The 20701-nt window shown below is 35.8% G+C and overlaps 1 protein-coding gene across 8 annotated transcripts in view; it reads left to right on the top strand.

Annotated features, from left to right (window-relative positions):
- LOC144975111 (prestin-like) overlaps positions 1–20401 on the top strand; it is a 71822-nt gene extending 51421 nt beyond the window's left edge. For all 8 annotated transcript variants that reach the window (XM_078918850.1, XM_078918847.1, XM_078918855.1 and 5 more), the window contains 18 exons: positions 726–829; positions 1295–1505; positions 2534–2644; positions 3586–3788; positions 4998–5162; positions 6212–6373; positions 7620–7702; positions 9319–9466; positions 10002–10115; positions 11165–11242; positions 12047–12142; positions 13082–13188; positions 13701–13770; positions 15027–15209; positions 15584–15889; positions 16893–16947; positions 17676–17797; positions 19956–20401. In XM_078918850.1, coding sequence (XP_078774976.1) covers positions 726–829; positions 1295–1505; positions 2534–2644; positions 3586–3788; positions 4998–5162; positions 6212–6373; positions 7620–7702; positions 9319–9466; positions 10002–10115; positions 11165–11242; positions 12047–12142; positions 13082–13188; positions 13701–13770; positions 15027–15209; positions 15584–15889; positions 16893–16947; positions 17676–17797; positions 19956–20159 — 2522 coding nt within the window. In that variant the 3' untranslated portion in view covers positions 20160–20401. The remainder of the gene's footprint in view (positions 1–725; positions 830–1294; positions 1506–2533; positions 2645–3585; positions 3789–4997; positions 5163–6211; positions 6374–7619; positions 7703–9318; positions 9467–10001; positions 10116–11164; positions 11243–12046; positions 12143–13081; positions 13189–13700; positions 13771–15026; positions 15210–15583; positions 15890–16892; positions 16948–17675; positions 17798–19955) is intronic.
- The last annotated feature ends 300 nt before the right edge of the window (positions 20402–20701 follow it).

Below are 20701 nucleotides of genomic sequence, written 5' to 3'. Positions count from 1 at the left end.
ACGTTTAGTGGATATTGCGCTATATAAAAGCTCAATTTTTTTAATTAAGTGATTGTTGTCAGGTTAAACCACTGTTCCACGAGTCATTAATTCAGAAAAGTGAGTGGAGCAGGCACTTATGTTGATAATAACAAGAAATGAAGTGAGTAGGACAGTGCCAAAAGACAAAGAGAATAAAAATTTCACAGCCGCGATGGGGGCTCGAACTCCACATAGCCGGGGAGAGCATTGTTCAACTGACTGAGCTATCCACCACTCCCAGGTTGTTTTTCTTTCAGAATGTAGGCATGTGTTTGTGTAGATTTGTAGGGCATCCTACATCCAATTTTTAAAAATATTTCTGAAGAAGATTTTGCGCAGGAGAAAAAGTAGCAATCATCCGAAAATGAAATTGATATCATAGAAGGAAATGTTATATGTAATAGTAAAATCTGATTTTGTGTTTTAAATTGAATTAAGGGCGATTCGTAAAGAAAGTAAGAAAAAGAAAATTAACTAAAAATGAGCCACAACCAAAATTTTTTTTTTTTTAATTCCAACGTAATTTGAACATGTTATATTGAAATGAAACCTCTTTTGTATTGATACATTTTTCTTACGTAAGTTACACCATAAACTGACTTTGTTGGAACATGGAACATGATAAATCAAAATTTCTCCTTTTGTCTCTCCTCCTCCCCCCACCCCCAATTCTACTCCCACACCTCCTCCTCCTCTGACAACAGGGCCGAAATCAGGACAGGATGGAGAGGCTGGCGAGGACGAGGCCTTTGTGGACGAGATGGTTGTCATCGAAAGGCCCATTTACTCACAGAAAGACTTTGATCAGGTCAGTTTTCAGGGTGGGTCCTGATGACAGCTCAGTTGGTAGAGCACTCACTCGCTTTACACGCAAAAAAGAGGCGGGGGAGGAGATCCCGGATGCAGTCAATTTTATAATCTGGACCCCCCCCCCCCTTGTCCACCCAGCATTGATGGGGTAGCTGGGTTTGTTAGATCTGGCAGAAAATACTTTGCAATTGCCTTAGAGCATGAATTTATAGATTTTGCGCGCTATGCAAATGATTTATTATTATCATTATTATTATTATTATTTTTATTATTATTATTATTATTATTATTATTATTATTATTATTATTATTATTATTATTATTATTATTATTATTATTATTATTATTATTATTATTATTATTATATTATCATCATCATCACCAATATTATTATTACAACCACAATCATCATCATCACCCTCATCATCTATCATCACAATTCATACCATTCTAACACCCCCAGGGATTTGAAGGAGGTCAGCGACCCCAGAAGACGCCTTCAACCTGGGTCAAAGGGAAGGCCGGCAAGTGCGAGTGTAACCCCAGCTGTGTGCGAAAGTTCTTTTCTTCCCGTCTGCCATTTCTGGGCATCTTGAGGGACTACAGTCTCCGGAGAGATCTGTCTGCTGATATCATTGCTGGGCTGACCGTAGGCATCATGCACATCCCACAGGGTACGTGTATTGTTTTGGAGTTGGCCTGACAAAGTCTACACACCGATATAAATATAATATAATGGCTTCTATATAAATAAGATGTGGCAAGAAATGTTTCTGGATCAATCTCTTCATCAGCCTAGATTTTAAAAATATGAATCTTAATAATTGAGCTTTTATATAGCGCAGTATCCACTAAACATGCTCAAAGCGGTTTACAAGGGGTCTCTGGCCAACAGCAACACTCAACATGTAGGACGTGACCTGCTAGGTGATAATACAATTTTTTTGGACAGAGACAACGCTGTAAACGGCCAGGTACTTATTTTACACCTGAGCATGGTGAGTGAATGCGTGAGGCTCGAACCCAGAACATTTCGATCCTAAAGCGAATGTCATACCACAAGACCACATAGCCGAATATCTTTATGTAGTGTATTTCTGTAAAATAGTAATAATGATGGTATCATTAATAATGATATTGAAAATAATAATATTAACCAGTTAACTGCTGTACTATGGAAAAACTCATCTTAAAAAATTTGACCTGAAAACCTGTTCTTCAAATATCGATGGCTTTAAATGACCCTCATCTTTTCAAAAGGGGTGAAGTGGCCAAGTGGTTTAGGCATTGTGCAGTGATCCGTAAGGTCCCGGATTCAAGTCCTGCTTCAGGCACTTCCGTTTTTTACCTTAGGCAAGATTATTAACCCCCAATTTGCTCACTTGGACGACATGGGTGATTCCTGTTGACATCAGACATCCATGTTTGATGGAGTATCTATACTCCTTCGTGGAATGCCTAGGCGACGGTATCTTATGATGTCATGGCGGAACAGAGGATTTTAAAAATATTTTTTTTCATCTTTGCAAAAACCCTCAAACCTGAATGAAACCAAATTTAGAGACTGTTATAAACTCATTCTTTTGTTTTATTAGCTTAGTTTTAAGTTGTTTTAAAGTATAAATGTTGTGAAAATTTCCCAAAAAATTATGACAATTTGATTCAATATTCAACATTAAAAATTATGTTTTTTCCAATTCAGGTATGGCTTATGGCCAGCTTTCAACCTTACCCCCTGTGTTTGGCCTCTACGTATCATTCTTCCCTGTCATTTTGTACTTCTTCTTGGGAACGTCCAAACATGTCTCCATTGGTAAGTAATGATAGCAGTGACTCTTCCAAATGAAGAGGTTGACAGGAAGCCTATCACTATTTGCCACATATTTCCATATTATGTATGTGTGTTAATTCCTCACAACACGGGGGTCCCAATGGCCAGCTGTCACTTTATCCCCTGTGTTTGGCCCTTACGTATCATTCTTCCCCGTCATTTTGTACTTCTCTTGGGAACGTCCAAACATGTTTTCATAGGTAAGTAACGATAGCAGTGACTTTTCCAAAGAAGAGGTTCACTATGTATACCTATTACCAAGTAGTCCTTCTGAGCCATTAGTTTATACCAGTTTTTATACTGTGAAATGGACAATAGCAATTTCTTACTCCCCTTTGGATAGGTCATTAGTCTAGTCTATCGCAAAGTACTTTCCACCAAAATTAACAGACTCAGCTACCCAATCACTGCTGGGTGGACAGTGGGGTCAGAAAAAAATCTCAACTTCACCCAGGATCGATCTCAGTCCTTTTCGTGTGAAGTGAGTGCTCTACCAACTGAGCTATCGGGACACCCACGTAGTATTAATCAGAGGTCTTTTTAAAATATAAAGGATGCTCTTTGTTTTGACGTATGGAGGGAGGTTTTGTTGTCCGAAGTATTTGGGGTCATCATGGCTCCGTGGTACAGTCTTTGCTTGATACCCGAAATGTACTGAGTTCGATCACCTGCCACTGCGCTGTGTGGTCTTGAGCAAGTCACCTGGCCCTAGCTCAATTTACGGCTGATGCCTGGGCTATTCCAGTCTTCCCTTGGAATAGACCTTGGAGACAAATTTCCTCTATGGGATGCATAAAGGAAATATTTATTTATTTATTTGTTATTATTTATTAAAGCTTGCTGCAGTTGAAAAATAGATGATACGTTTATTTTTTTGTAACTATAAGCCCCTAAACATTTTATAATATCCTCTTAAACTACAGGTACATTTGCTGTCATATCTTTAATGGTGGGCTCAGCAGTAGACAAGGGACTACAAAATCGGAACATCGAACCCAGATCATGGAATGTGACGGATGGGATTGGGGAGAATGCCACGGTGAAACTGATGGACAATTCCGAGGAAATTGTCGAGATGAAACTCAAGCTGGCAATGGCTGTCACCTTTGCTGTCGGAGTCTTACAGGTAAAGAAAGAAAAAATGGGAGTCACTTTCATATCACATTGAAAATATCAAAGTGACAAATTAGGAGAGTAGACACTTGACTTTATTTGACTTATTCCTTTCATCCTTTGCTGTTGGAGTCTTACAGGTAAAGAAAGAAAAAGTGGGAGTCACTTTCAAATCACATTGAAAATATCAAAGTGACAAATTAGGAGGGCAGACACTTAACTTTCTTTGACTTATTCCTCTCAACTCCATCTGAAGCATAGAGCCTCCACCATGGATCTCCGTATCTGGGACGGTCTCTGACTACTACCTTAACTCCCCCCCCCCCCCAATGACATTTTGACTCTTTTTAGTTTTGAAAAGGAGCAGATATAAGATAAAGATCTGAAAAAGTGTGTATGAAACATTGCCAGACAGAGTGGAGAGAAAAATGCAATAAAAATAGAAACTTCTCAAAAAATCCATTTGTAGCAGGCTGATTTTTTTGGGGTGTCTTTATTCTTGTATTTTTCTTTTAATAATTCAAATTTCAAGGTGTATTTTTGTATGATTTTGTTACCACCACTTAGATGTGGTCTTGTGGTATGACACTCGCTTTTGGATCGGAAAATCCTGAGTTATAGTCTTGCATAGTTGAATCTTTGGAAAAGGCTCTTTTCTCACATTCTCTCACCGTACTCAGGTGTAAAATGAGTACGTTAACAGCTCTTTCGTTATCTCTGTCCGAAAAAAATGTAATATTGCCTAACAGACATCATGTCCCGTCCTACATGTTAAGCGTTGCTCTTGACCAGGGACCCCTTGTAAAGCACTTTGAACCCATTTAGTGGATATTGCGCTATAAAAAAGAAAAAAATATCAATGTAGTTGACATACACATTTTTCTCTCACTTCCCTTATTTGGCTTTATTATTGGGACAGTGTGGCTCAGCGGTACAGTCTTTTATTCTTACCCAAAAGGTACTGAGTTCAATTCACCCACCGCATTGTGTAGCCTTGAGCAAGTCACCTCCCCCTAGATCACTTTGCGGTGCTGCACTGCGGCTGATGCCAGGGTTTTTCCAGTCTTACCTTGCAATAGACCCTAAAGACAAATTTCCCCATGGTGATGAATAAATGGAATTTTATTTATTTATTTTTATTTATTTTACATAAACATTTACTCATTTACTTTGTTGATTTTTTAATTTCTCATGTATATCTTTATATTTTTTTCATCAACAGTTTCTATTGGGTGTTTTGCGATTGGGTTTCCTGACAGTGTATCTGTCCGACCCACTGATCAGCGGTTTCACCACCGGCGCTGCATGCCACGTCTTTACTAGTCAGATTAAGCACATTTTTGGAATCTCCATGAACAGATACAGCGGTCCGTTCAAACTCATTTATGTAAGGGTTTCTTTGTTAGAATGTGTATATTTTGGGTGGGGTTCCAGGCCTCCCTTAGTGGGCAGGGAGGCACATACTATGTCTTCTATCCCTTATAGCTGTTTCTCAACATGCTTTCTGTCTTTGTCTTGGAATGAGATTACTTGGTTTTGTCCTGGCCCTGGCCCTGGCCGGATATCCTAGCTGGGAGGGAAACAGTCAAATTTATAGTTCGGGTTTTGGGAGATGATATTTTTTTTTCTTGTAAATCATCTCTCTGTTATGCATTGTATTGTTTTTGTTTTACATATGGTTTATAAACATTTGAATGTGCTCCACTTAGTGGGGACCTGTGCTTGTGTCAGGATGAGACTTTTAGGTGGCCTCAAACTAAGTACTTTGATAGTGTGCTCTTGGAATTTACATCTGTTTCCTATTTGAACCAATTCCCCTTTGTTTTACCTTTTCTTAGGCGCTTTAATTGTAATTCTAGAACTTTTTACTATCCCATTTTCTTCCTTTTTACTGGCGCTGATATTACCTTAATGATAATGTGTTGCAAGTGCTGTTAAACCCTTAAAAACAAAAACAAACAATGTGTAGATTTTTATTTTTATAATTTAAAAATCTGCCATTTGTTTGTCAGCCCATCGTTCATTCATGTTCATGCTGAATTCAGAAGGTAGGTTTCATGGAGAGTAATAATGAGACGATAATGATGATGATGTTGATGATGATGATGATGATGATGTTACTGTGATAATGATGATTGTGATGATGATGATGATTATGATGATATGATGATGATGATGATGAGGAAGAGGAGGATGATGAAGAAGAAAAGGTTGAAAGTGGTCACAACAGCGATGATGCAAACGACAATGACGATGATGATAAAAGATCCTCTTATCCATAAAAAAAAAATTCTGACTACCATTGTTTGATTGCTTAATTTGGCCTCAAAGATTCACATCAGAGTTGGAAAAAAAATGTAGTATTTTATAAATGCACAGAAAAAAATACTTATATTTTTTTCTTGTTTTTTTTTTTTTTTTCCTTCTATCCTTCAGTCATATCGTGATATTTTTGTTAATCTTCCGGAAACAAACGCGGTGACGTTCATCGCATCCATTGTGTGTATGGTGCTACTGTTTGTGGTCAAGGAATATGTCAACAACAACCCCAAGATAAAGCCTCATCTGAAAATGCCTATCCCAGTCGAGCTGATAGTGGTATGAACCTTGTTTGTTTATATCTATATATATATATATATATATATATATATATATATATATATATATATATATATATATATATATATATATATATATATATATATATATATATAATATAAATAAATAAACAAGAACACTCACATTATTCTGTCGAGACGATCGGTTCGATGATCTTTCATCTCTTTGGTCGGAGTGCACTATGGACTATTGTCGACCGAAGAGATAAAAAATGATCGAAACGATTATCTCGACAGAATTATGTGAGTGTTCTTATTTATTTATTTATTTTATATGCTCTAATCAATGTTATCGAGCACTCTCGTACCTACAAGTACCCACTAACACTCATAACTATATATATGTATATATATAGTATAAAATTTAATTACATATGTACTTATCCTCTTGGTGCTTCTGCCAGCATAAGTGCTGCTATCTTTGACATCTGTCCCCATATCCATTTCTGGGCCTTCATGTCACTCTCCGGAATCCTTCTCTACATCTCCAAAGGTCTCCCTCTCCTCCTTAACTCCCTGTGTGGTCCATCTGTAGGCAGCCCTTGGTATAGCATCATGGTTTATCCAGACTACATTGCCAGTCCACCTCCATTTTCTTCTTGTAACAAGAAAAGATACAGATCTAGCCCTGTTCTTTTCATCAAATCCTCGTTTGAGATGATTATTGGCCAGAATATCTTCCTTATCTTCCTCAAGCACCTGTTTTTGGAACATGTCACACTTTTTACAGATGCTCTTTGTCAGCCTAGTAGTAAAATTTAAGATAAAATTTTTTTATTTGTTTTATTTTAAACACGAATGCCGCATGCTTTCGATATTTTAACACTTCTCTTAATTAAATTTTTATTATTTAAAAAAAATTAATTTATAAAATCAATTCGATTGAAGAACCCATGCCCATAAACTTTTATTGTATTTTTACTTTTTTTTTTTCTTAATAAAAGTGATTAATATAATTAAATTCTCTCAGTTGTTATTTAGCTGTTACGAAACTAGGGATATTTATTTAAAATGTATGTATTAATACCAATTAAAGTTTTTTAATCACAACCTAAGAGAAATATTTTTTGGGATTATGTCAGAATTTAAATCAAATGTATAACTTGATATATACAAAAAAGTATACTATCAGAGACGACGGTCGTTTTGGACACTTATCAGATTTAAGTGATGTGCTTTATCATTACTTTTCATAAACTTTTAAAAAATTGTCCTTTTCAATATAGGTTGCGCTGGGCACAGTGATTTCTTACTTTGTAAAATTGGAGGAGAATTACGAAGTCAAAGTTGTTGGAGATGTACCTATTGGGTAAGTGTTGATTGTCGTAAAAGATGTAGTGTCTCATACGTTAGTGTTGTAGGAATAAGTCATAAGTGAATGAGTTCATCCAGGTTTCTTTCACATCAAATTGACAGTAACTGTTGCTTTGTACTCTTTAAGGCAGACCTTTCACATCTAATTGACAATAACTGTTGCTTTGTACTCTTTAAGGCAGACCTTTCACATCAAATTGACAGTAACTGTTGCTTTGTACTCTTTAAGGCAGACCTTTCACATCAAATTGACAGTAACTGTTGCTTTGTACTCTTTGAGGCAGACCTTTCACATCTAATTGACAGTAAATGTTGCTTTGTACTCTTTAAGGCAGACCTTTCACATCAAATTGACAGTAACTGTTGCTTTGTACTCTTTAAGGCAGACCTTTCACATCAAATTGACAGTAACTGTTGCTTTGTACTCTTTAAGGCAGACCTTTCACATCAAATTGACAGTAACTGTTGCTTTGTACTCTTTAAGGCAGACCTTTCACATCAAATTGACAGTAACTGTTGCTTTGTACTCTTTAAGGCAGACCTTTCACATCTAATTGCAGTAACTGTTGCTTTGTACTCTTTAAGGCAGACCTTTCACATCAAATTGACAGTAACTGTTGCTTTGTACTCTTTAAGGCAGACCTTTCACATCAAATTGACAGTAACTGTTGCTTTGTACTCTTTAAGGCAGACCTTTCACATCAAATTGACAGTAACTGTTGCTTTGTACTGTTTAAGCCAGACCTTTCACATCTAATTGACAGTAACTGTTGCTTTGTACTCTTTAAGGCAGACCTTTCACATCAAATTGACAGTAACTGTTGCTTTGTACTCTTTAAGGCAGACCTTTCACATCAAATTGACAGTAACTGTTGCTTTGTACTCTTTGAGGCAGACCTTTCACATCTAATTGACAATAACTGTTGCTTTGTACTCTTTAAGGCAGACCTTTCACATCTAATTGACAGTAACTGTTGCTTTGTACTCTTTAAGGCAGACCTTTCACATCAAATTGACAGTAACTGTTGCTTTGTACTCTTTAAGGCAGACCTTTCACATCTAATTGACAGTAACTGTTGCTTTGTACTCTTTAAGGCAGACCTTTCACATCTAATTGACAGTAACTGTTGCTTTGTACTCTTTAAGGCAGACCTTTCACATCAAATTGACAGTAACTGTTGCTTTGTACTCTTTAAGGCAGACCTTTCACATCAAATTGACAGTAACTGTTGCTTTGTACTCTTTTAGGCAGACCTTTCACATCAAATTGACAGTAACTGTTGCTTTGTACTCTTTGAGGCAGACCTTTCACATCAAATTGACAGTAACTGTTGCTTTGTACTCTTTAAGGCAGACCTTTCACATCAAATTGACAGTAACTATTGCTTTGTACTCTTTAAGGCAGACCTTTCACATCAAATTGACAGTAACTGTTGCTTTGTACTCTTTGAGGTCTTTAAAACTTATTGAAAATGAAAGTGGATGCCCTTTGCATGTGAAGCAAGTACTCTACCAACTTAGCTATCGAGACCCCCTGTTTATGATGTGTAACAAACAAAGGAAGTTCTAAGTAGATTTTGTCTTGATTCTATTTTCATTGTTTCTCTCCAGCATTCCTGAGCCCAATTTGAACGCTTTCCCATACTTGACGGACATGATTTCCAGTTCTTTCGCCATCGCCATCGTTGCCTTTGCCATTTCTGTTTCCATGGCCAAAATATTTGCTAAAAAACATGAATACTTCATTGACTCCAACCAGGTAGGTTTTCATCGAAGGTGTAGAGGTTCAATCTTTTTAAGTAGGTCTGAGGATTCAAGCAAGCAACAAAGCATCTCAACTTTTGGGAAAGGCCTTTCGCACAAAGAGTGCCTCATCCAATCAGAGATGGACAATAATAAATTTCATAGGTCTCCCAATTGTAAAGTAATTTTGTTCTTGTCAGAAAATTGTCCAAGCTGCAGGACTTGCACTGTTTATTGATTGTATGTTGTTTAATTATCTGGAGGTAAAAAGATTAAATTGTAAAAGTCTTATAGCATTATGTTTTGGTGAGTAAGGATTATTATTTTTATTTTCATTTAAAAAAATTATTTCTTTGAATGGCAGGGCTCGATTATGTATGGACTAGATATTTTACCAACACTTCATTAATTTTTTTATTTTAAATTAATTTTGTTAACATCCATTTATGTCTAAAATTGCTATCTTTTTCTAGCTTCAAGATTCATGATTCATAAGATATTGCTGCTAATAAAGTAGTTCATATTCTTACCATTGTATTTTTTATTCCCAGGAACTGTTAGCCTATGGTTTGTGCAATGTTGCATCTTCGTTCTTTTCTTCTTTTGTGTCGGCCGCCTCTCTTTCCAGGAGTTTGATTCAAGAAAATGTTGGTGGGAAGACACAGGTTGGAAATTGTGATTGATGCACTCATTTATTTATTTAATTTTTTTTTTAATGATAGGATATTGAATTAATAAGGATGAACAGATGATTTATACCTGATTTGTTTTCCTTTGAATATGTAAGCTTTCAATTTTATCTTATATTTGTGCACATATTTTTTTTCTATCATTCTTAAAGTTGAAATTTTATAGGAATGCTCTTTGTGCAGCTAAAGCCAGAAAACCAGCTTTTTGAAATCTTCCAGCTGACTTCGTTCAGTCGTGGGGAGTTAATTTTTTAAAAGCAATATCCACTAAACATGCTCAAAGCTCTTTACAAGGGGTCCCTGGCGAACAGCAACATTTAACATGTAGGACGGGACATGACGCCTGTTAAGTGATGTTACAATTTTTTTTCGGACAGAGACAACACTGTAACGGCCGGGTACTCATTTTACACCTGAAAACGGTGAGAATGTGAGTAAAGAGTTTTCTCCAAGGACTCAACTATGCGCTGAACGAGACTAGAACCAGGGCCTTCCTATCCGAAAGCGAGTTCATACCACTAGACCACAAAGGCAACAGTTAACTCACTCAACCCTAACACCGAGTATATCCGTAGTTTACCTGGGTTACTTTTACCCCCATGCCTTTTTATTACATTTTTATGAGACAAATTATAGGCGGAGTATCAAAGCTAATGTTTTTAGTTTTTACATGTTAATGGTAAGTGAATAAAATTATCTATGCATATGCTCATTTTTAATGCATTTTTTCCAATTTTGAAAAGTAGCAAAAATCTCTAGGATTGAGTGAGTTAAAGGGACGCTAGATGGATATGTATCCTTTTCTATGATTTAAGGAGGATACCAATTTGATGAAGAGAAACTTTGCACAAAATATTTTCATATATTATGGTCTTTACTAGAGAAACTTTCAGGTTTTTAAAAATTTTAGCCACGGTATCCCTGATTGTACAAAGGGTTTCTCGATTTAGATTTTTAAAAAAATTTATTGAGGATCAATTTACATACAATGGACAATTTTTTTTTTTTTACTCTTTGTCTTCCAGATCACGGGTCTCGTATCAAGTGCCTTGTTGTTGGTTGTGTTGCTTGTGATAGGTCCTTACTTTAAAACTCTACCCAATGTAAGTTGTCGCAATTGAATGTAACAATTTCATTCATTGTCGGCGATACTAACCAAAGCGATTAGCTTATATATTGTATATTAATTGCGGGAATTGAATTATTGTTGATTTACTGGTTTGTGACTGTTGTTGTTGTTGTTGTTGTTTTGTTGTTGTTGTTGTTGTTGTTGTTGTTGTTGTTGTTGTTGTTGTTGTTGTAGTAGTAGTAGTAATAATAGTAGTAGTAGTAGTAGTTATTGTTATTATTATTAAAGTTGCATTCTTGTTGCCTTGTATTTGTTGTTATTGATTTTATTTGCAATTTGAGATGTTTTCTGGTTTCCCAGAGTTGTAAGGGGTTTTTTTTTTGTTTTTTTTTTTTGTTTTTGGTGGTTTAATTAGTATGTGTTCCTTTAATTAATTGCTATTATGAACACCACTTCACATTCAAAGAATGGCTATTGGAGACGCATATAGATTTTATTTTTCTTTTAAACGAGTCCCTTTTCTAACAATTTAAAAAAAAACTTAAGTGCTTATAAGCCATGTAGTATATTTGACAAACTGATACCTTTGTCTGTTATTTACTCAATTTCCTTCATTCTGTCTTCATTTCATAGACTTTGACACAACACTGGTATGCTCCATGTGCTGTCAAACTCCGAAAAAATACTTGATACCTTTATCTTTTATTTACTCAATTTCCTTCATCCTGTCTTTATTTCCTAGACTTTGACAAGACACTAGTATGCTACATGTGCTGTAAAACTCCTAAAAATACACATAAAATAAAAAATTTTCTTTTATCTAACTGTATTTCCACAGTGTATTCTTGCCTCCATTATTCTTGTGGCCCTCAAAGGAATGTTTAAGCAATTCTTGGAGCTCAAGCGTCTTTGGACCATCTCCATCATTGACTTTGTGAGTGGGGAAACAACATAAGAAATTGTGTCATTTAAGTGAATGGAAAAATGTTGTGCCTTGAAAATTGAGTATTGTATTGACATTTTATATTTTATACAATTTACCTCTTTTTAGCAGCAGTTACAGTTTTAATATCCTGTAAACAAAACTATTCCCGTAAGCTTTCAACAAGTTGAAAAACAAACAAAACAACAGCAACCCCCCCCCCCCTCTTGCCAAAAACAAACAAATGAACAAACACCCCTCCCCCCTAAGTTTCATTGTAGTCTCAGATAATACCCTAAAAAGTGAACTTAGAATTAAAATTATAAGAATAACGGACTTTTGGGTCTTTTGCTATGTAAGAAATGTTTCATATTTATGGCTACAAATTCAATTTCAAGCACCAAGTTCATCCCGACAAAATACTGCTTTGAGACTGTGGGTCACAATTGTGGGTTTGATAAATCAATAGAATAAATTGACCAATGAGGAAGTCTGTCTTAAGTTGCTATCTTTAAAAAAAAACACTTTAAAATGGATTTGATCTAATGCTACATTAATCATTATGTTAAAAACACTTTAAAATGGATTTGATCGAATGCTACATTAATCATTATGTTAAAAACACTTTAAAATGGATTTGATCGAATGCTACATTAATCATTATGTTAAAAACACTTTAAAATGGATTTGATCTAATGCTACATTAATCATTATGTTAAAAACACTTTAAAATGGATTTGATCTAATGCTACATTAATCATTATGTTAAAAACACTTTAAAATGGATTTGATCTAATGCTACATTAATCATTATGTTAAAAACTCTTATAAAATGGATTTGGATCTAATGGCACTTTCTATCATTATGTTAAAAACACTTTAAAATGGATTTGATCTAATGCTACATTAATCACTATGACATCGAAACTCTTCCATTACCATCCACTGCAGGCTGTTTGGTTGTTGACGTTTTGTGCGACTGTCCTTCTTGATGTTGATTGGGGTTTGTTGGTCGGTGTCATCTTTGCTCTGCTTACTGTCATCATCAGGTCACAGAGGTCAGAATTTTGAATATTTTCATTTTTTATCTTTCTCCTTCTTGACTCATTTGACCCCCACCCACCTCCTTTCCTTCCGCTGTTTTCTTCTTATTCCACACTCCTTCTCTTAGGTCTTTTACATATATTTTCTTTTTTCTTCCTCGTTCTTCTTCATGTTTTTAAAAATGTTTTTAGCCTCCTCACCAACACTACGGCCATCACCATCATCATCATCATCATCATCATCACCACCACCACCACCATCATCATCATCATCATCATCATCATCAAAAACAACAATAACAACATCAAAGTGTTATCTTCATCATCATTATCTGTCATCTTCATCATCATTTGGTCATTCGACGTCCTTATCATCGAATGTGCAAGTTAATGAATCACTAGGATCGGTGTTGCGCACTCAAATTCAAATGAGTTCATTCAATTTTAAAACTAACCGACACAACCCATGTTACCACCCTACCATCCTACTAGTATGTCTTTTACCTCTGACATTTCTCATCCCACAGGCCTTATTCTTGCCTCCTTGGACAAGTTCCTGGTACGGACATCTACAAGGACATCAGTGTTTACAAGGCTGTAAGGACCTTATTCTCTTTTTCTTTTAGAATGAATAAAATGAGCTTGCTTAATGACATATTCACACATATTGGTACTGAGATCAAACCAGAGCAGTCGAGTTGTTTTTTTCTGATCCGCCTGTCCACCCAGCAGGAATTGGGTAGCTGGATCTGTTAGATCTAGCAGAAGTACTTTGCAATAGATTAGTGTCCTGTCCAAATGATAGCAAGTAATTGCTATTGTCCATTTCACGTTATAGAAACAGGGATAAACTTCGGCTCATGGGTTTAATGGCTCTGAAGGACTACTTTAATAATAATTTAATGATAATGACATGTTAGAATTCCCTCCATTCATCTTCGAGGGAGGATTTTTTAAACTTTATGGTCTGAATTCTGAGTATTTGTGTTCGAGGGTGGAGAGAGTTGTTGTTGTATGTGACAGCCATTGATGGTATTTAGGCTGAAGAAGTTTGATAATCTTCGCTGGGAGGTTTCTAAATCTGTTGTGTTCACACACGATTCGGAAAGAGCATTCCAGTCTTTGAATGTACAGGGTGCAAATGAATTTTTGAAGATGTTTGAGTTTGTAGATTGGTGTTTTATTTTCCGTAAATCATATCTCTGTTATATACTGTATTATTTTTACTTTTACATATATAGTGATTGTAAACATTTGAGTGTGTTCCTCTTGGTAGGGACCTGTGCTTGTGTCTGGATGAGGCTTTTAGGTGTTCTCAAACTAAGTACACTGATAGTATGCTCTTGGAATCTACGTCTGTTCCCGATTTTCTTAATGTTTTTTTTGAGCTTTAAAAAAAAAATTGAACTTTTATAGAGAGCAATATCCACTAAATGGGCTCAAAGCGCTTTACAAGGGATCCCTGGTCAACAGCAACATTTAACATGTAGGACGGGACATGCCGCCTGTTAGGCAATATTACAATTTTTCGTACAAAGACAACGCTGTTATTGGCCAGGTACTCATTTTACACCTGAGTACGATGAGAGAATGTGAGTAAAGAGTCTTTTCAAAGGACTCAACTATGCACCGAGCAAGGCTCGAACCCAGGACCTTCCGTCCGATCCAAAAGCGAGTGTCATACCACTAGACCACATAGCTGCATCTTTCAATTGTAAATCTATAACTCTTTTGATTACCCTATTTTCTTCCTTTTTACTGGCACTGAAATATACAACAAGCGCCATAAAACCCTTAAAAACAAACAAAACATTGTCATCAATGCTCTTTTAAATTTTTATTTTGTTTTTTAGGCAGTTGAGGCTCCCAACATCAAGATTTTCCGTTTCGACTCTGCCCTGTTTTTTGCCAACTCTGAGTTTTTCCGGTCATCCCTGTACAAGTTGGCCGTTGATCCCAACGATCTGAAGAAAAAACAGAGGAAAATGGACAAGAAGAAGAGGAAGGAGGACAAAGAATTGCTCAACATTACTGTGGTAGGTTTGAATATTTGTTTACTTTGGCAAATGGAAATGGCTGGATTAGCTTATGGAATTGTCATAATTCACTCGTCTTTAATTTACGTGGTCTATGTATGTATGTATGAATGTATGTATGTATGTATGTATGTATGTATGTATGTATGTATGTATGTATGTATGTATGTATGTATGTATTTATGTATGTATGTATGTATCTACCTATCTATCTATCTATCTATCTATCTATCTATCTATCTATCTATCTATCTATCTATCTATCTATCTGTCTGTCTGTCTACTTACACACCTACCTACCTATCCGACTCTGTATCAGTCTATCTGTCACTCTCTCTGCCTGTCTTACCATCTATTTTTTATTTATTTTGAAGGACTCTGCTGGAAGTGCAAACGTGATGGAGCCAGAAGCCTTGGTACCGAACATCGTGGATGACAGAGATGGAAACGTAGACAACATCAGTGCAGCAGAGAACGGCAGTGGCCGAGTTCGGGTGGTTGAAGTCGACGGCTCTGCCCCTACTTCTGTGGTTGCCGATGGTGGCGATAGCAATGGCAGCATTGACAGTGACCCCAATGTAATCAAGGAACTTCCCACATTGACCGATGTCCATTTCATTATCTTGGATTGCTCCACCATGAGTTACATCGACTCTGTTGGGGTCAAGGTCTTACAACAGGTAGACTAGTTGAATCTACTTAAGAAATTAATGAGCAGGTACCGGTGTAAGATAAAGAACTGAACAAGTGTGTCTGAAAGGTGCCAGACAAAGCAAGAAAGAAAAATACAAGAAAAAAAAACATCCCAAAAAATCAGTAGACTTCGACTGGGGAACGAACCTCAGACCTTCTGATTACTTGTAATGACCTAACTTATCCCTATAAACAAGCATGAGCTTTGAGATCTGCTGACTCTTTATTTATTAACGTACGAAAATTATTAACGAATTTAACAGTATAGCTTTCTCTATCAGTACCTCTCTATTATGGAATAACATAAGTTTTAAAACTATATCCAGCCCTTCACTTGAAATTTTTAAATAGAATCTTAAAACAGAACTTTTCCCCCATGCCTTTTAGTCCAGTCCGTTGTGTATTTTAATTTATGCATTGATTCACTATTGATTGTAACTTAAATGTTTTTTGGGAGTTTTTTTTTCATAGCGCCCTGAGCACCTTTGAGTGGAAGTGTGCTTTTTATAAATGCTTCATTATTATTATTTATGATGGGTTTTTTTTCTTGTATTTTTCTTTCTTGCTTTGTCTGGCACCTCTCATATACACTTGGTCAGTTCGTTATATAGTTGAATCCCCTGAGTGAATCGGATTCAGTCGTTATGTCTCCCTTGTTTTCTATGATTTGCATCCTTTTTTGTTGTTGTTGGTTTTCTCTGTTTTACTTAATTGCTCTTTTTTTTTTTGTTTTGTTTTATTCTTTTCTTTTGATATTTACATCAAGCTAATTCTATCTTGTCATATTTCTCTCTCTCTCTCTCTCTCTCTCTCTCTCTCTCTCTCTCTCTCTCTCTCTCTCTCTCTCTCTCTCTCTCTCTCTCTCTCCCTCTCTCTCGCTCAATATTTACCTCCTGTATTACAAAACAATTGTTTTTTCCCACTAAGAGTTTGTATTTAACAGAAATTGCCCCTTCCTGTATTTTCTTTCTCTTTTCTTAATACCATCAGGTTGTGACAGAATTGAGGGCTTTCAACATAACAGTGTATTTGGCACAATGCAAATGTAAGTACAACAATAAGCTTCTACATTATGCAATATCCACTCACTGCTCTTAGCACTTTACAGGTGGTACCAAGTCAACAGCAACATTGAACATATCGACTCGAATCCTGTTATGGAGATATTACATTCCCTGGTGAGGTACTCATTTTACACATGAGTATGATGAGAGAATGTGATTAAAGAGCCATTTCCTTGGTGGGGTTCCCGACCTCCCATAGTGGGCAGGGAGGTACTTACTGTGTCTTCTATTCCCCTATATCTGTTTTCAAATTGCTTTCTGTCTTTGTTTTGGAATGAGATTACTTGGTTTTGTCCTGACCCTGGCGTGAGTCCCAGGCTTGGAGGGAAACAGTCAATTGTATAGTTAGAGTTTTGGGAGGTATTATTTCATGTCTTAAATAAAGTATTCCTTCAGAATTATCAGGGCCATGGAGCTTGGAGTTTATCCCAGTTTCTATAGCATGAAACGGACAATAGCAATTGCATTGCTACCCTTTGGATAGGACATTCTTTAGTCTATCTACCACGAGATCTAACCAACTCAGCTACATCACTGCTTGGTGGACATGGAGGGCAGGAAGGAATCTCGACTTGTTGACCCGGGATTGGTCAGGTCTGGCCTACCTCCAATGTCTCCCCCCTCCCACTTTTCTTTTTTTTTTTTACCTTTTCATTAAAATTAAAAATATTCCAATTACTAAACATTTTATTATCAATTATTTTTGCAGCGGGTGTCCGTGAGATGTTTGAGAGGACAGGTTTCTACCAGCTCGGTGGAAAGGACATTTTGTTTGTCACCATTCACGACGCTGTTGTCAGTGCACAATTACATCAGTGGTCCATTACAGGGGTGAGTAGCAGATGACAGTGATCCGTCCAATCAGGAGCTCAGTCTTGTCCCACCAGCTCTTTTTAACCTTTATATAAACACACCAGGACTTTTAAAAAGATTTTTTGGTCTTTTTTTTGGTGTCTATTTGTTTATAAGTTATCCTGTCATTTGCTGTTGTTTGCAAATTGCACTAACTTAGCTTTTTTTCTGTTAGGTGCTTATCATTTATGTCATTTATGTAAATAAGTAATAGCAATTGGCCTAACGCTACCCCATTAAAGTCTCTTTGATCATAACATTTCATTTGTCACTGTTACAATTACTTACATGGTAGAGTCCCACCTTAATGATTATAATAATAAATCCCCTTTATTATTACCATCAGGGAAATTTGTAGTTCGGGTCTATTCCAAGGGAAGATTGGAATAACCCAGGTGTCAGTCACAGTGCAGTGCAGCAAACTGAGCTAGAGTGAGATGACTTGCTCAATGCCACACAATGCAGCGGGTATTCAAACTCGGTACCTTTCAGGTACAAAGCGAAGACTGTACTGCTGAGCCATGATGAGAAGAAATGCTTTTCCCATTTGATTACTTATCCTGAACTTTGGTTGAGATTTATTAAAAAGTCTTTTAAGGCCAACCTTTGGGGGGTTTTGTTGGTATTTTTTTAAATCCTGAGAGAAAATGATAGCATTGAATCAATTTGACCTTTGATTTTGAATGGTTACCATCGACTGCCATTCACAGCTTCTTTTTTTGCCTGAAAAGCCTGGTTAAGAATTCTGTATGTTCTGAAGGGTCTGTAATTTTATTGTGTCTAAAAATCTTTGGAAAATTATAGCATTTTTCTGTCATTGCGCATTGTCTTCGAGTAACTTTGAGGAATTTTTTCCCTCATTATTTTAAACTGTATTTCAATTACAGACCTGCCAACTTGAAAATCTAAAAATTCATATTTTTAGAAGATAAAACTGTAGTTACTATAGTCAACTTCACAAATTAACAATTTACCGTCACAATGATTAGATAACACTACAAAATCTTTATGATTATGGACTCTGGTATCAAATTTCATTTTCAATAAGTTTTAATGACTCAGAATTGTTCATGAAGTTCTGAAATTGGAGCCAACATTTCGTAATTCTACGAATTTTTCATAGTACTAGACAGGTCTGCAATTGGCATACTTTCATACAAGTTGGTCATGGTTTTAAGTTAAATAATATCAGTGTCAATGATATCAGCTTGCTTTACATTTTCAGGAACATCGTAGGTTATTTAATTATTTAAGGTAAAGGGTCTTAGATTTGAATTTATCAGTTAAATTTTGGAATTTTTCTTTTCTTTTTAGGTTTGGTGTTAATTTGTCATTATCTTTGAAATTTGGTAATCCTGTTTGTTTTTGGTTTTTACTTTTAATGCATATCCAAAAGTTTTCTTTTCGTGGTTTTTTTTTGTTTATTTGTTTGTTTGTTTATTATTGTCAGAAATAGTTTTCGGATAGTTTAAAGGTGTTTCTCTTGTTGGCTTTCTTTGTTATTTTTCATATATTCTGTAGAAAACTTTGTTGAAATCGCTAATTTTTATATTTTTCAAACCGCCGTCTAAAATTTATGTCCTTTGCAAATAGGATTGATTGTCTCTGTGTTAAACGAAGGGGTTATTGTAATGATAACTTTTAAAAGTATTAAGATGATAGGGGGTGAAGTGTGACCCAGAAGGCCCCGGGTTCGAGTCTCCAATTTGCTCACTTGGACAACTTGGGTGATTCCTGTTGACATCAGACATCTTGTTTGATGAATAATCTATATTCCTTCATGGAATACCTAGGCAACAATATCTTATGATGTCATGGCAGAAGGGTATAATTAGATTTATTAAGATAATATCGATCAAAATGTTATGTGAGGGGATGAGACGGCTGAGTGCAGAAGGCATTACACTTCCTCCTGGGCAATCTAGGTTTGGGCCCTATGTCGAAATCTATGTTGTTTTTATTTTTTTGTGTGTTTGTTTGTTTGAAAAACTTAAAAGTCACATTGTATCAATATTGTTTTTTTTTTTTTCTTTATTTTTATTTTTTTTATTTTTTTTATGTTTGTTTTTTTTTTCTTTTGTTCTTGTTTCATGATTAATTTTTTTTTTAAATGACCTTTACTTTCACAATTCAACAGGAAAACAACCCTCTGACCAATGGGAACGTAGACAACAATAATTTGAACACAGGAGAGGATTGTGGCGATGGAAATGAAGAGTTATCCGATAAGACTGGGAAAGAAGTGACAGAAGAGCCTGCTGGTAGTGTTAACGACGGAAACGGTGATAACGGTGCTATCGTCACTGATTCATTGAAAGAGGAATTTAACACAAATATGTAATGTTAGTGACGTCATGATTTGTTTATTTTTATATATACAAATCTCCACATTTTAAAGTAACTATTTTCATATTTAATGATTAATTACCAAAAAAAATGTTGGGATAAAAATAAAACTTAAAGCAAAACACAAGTCATGTTATGTATGTAATCAAAAGAAAATGTGTATTTAAAAGTCATCACATATTTCTATACATAAATGTCAATATGTTATAAAGTGATATTAAAATGAAGTTTTAGACATATATACAGTGGTATGAAGTCATCAGATGTATTTTATGATCATCTTCATCTTTTTTAATATATAATGTCGATAAAATGCTACCAAAAAAAAAAATTTATTTAAAAATTCCCTTTATTCATCCCATAGGGGAAATTTGTCTTTAGGGTCTTTTCCAAGGGAAGACTGGAATAACTCAGGCATCAGCCGCAGTGCAATGCCACAAACTGAGCTAGGTCGAGGTGACTTGCTCAAGGCCACACAGTGCAGCGATTATTCGAACTCTGTACCTTTTGGGTACGGAGCAAAGACCGTACTGCTGA

The sequence above is a fragment of the Berghia stephanieae genome, chromosome 6 (assembly GCF_034508935.2).
Source record: "Berghia stephanieae isolate SIO BIC M18660-M18661 chromosome 6, UCSD_Bste_1.3, whole genome shotgun sequence".
Classification (NCBI taxonomy): Eukaryota; Metazoa; Mollusca; class Gastropoda; order Nudibranchia; family Aeolidiidae; genus Berghia; species Berghia stephanieae.
Note: the sequence above shows the minus strand (reverse complement) of the source record. Positions and strands in the feature narration are given on the sequence as shown.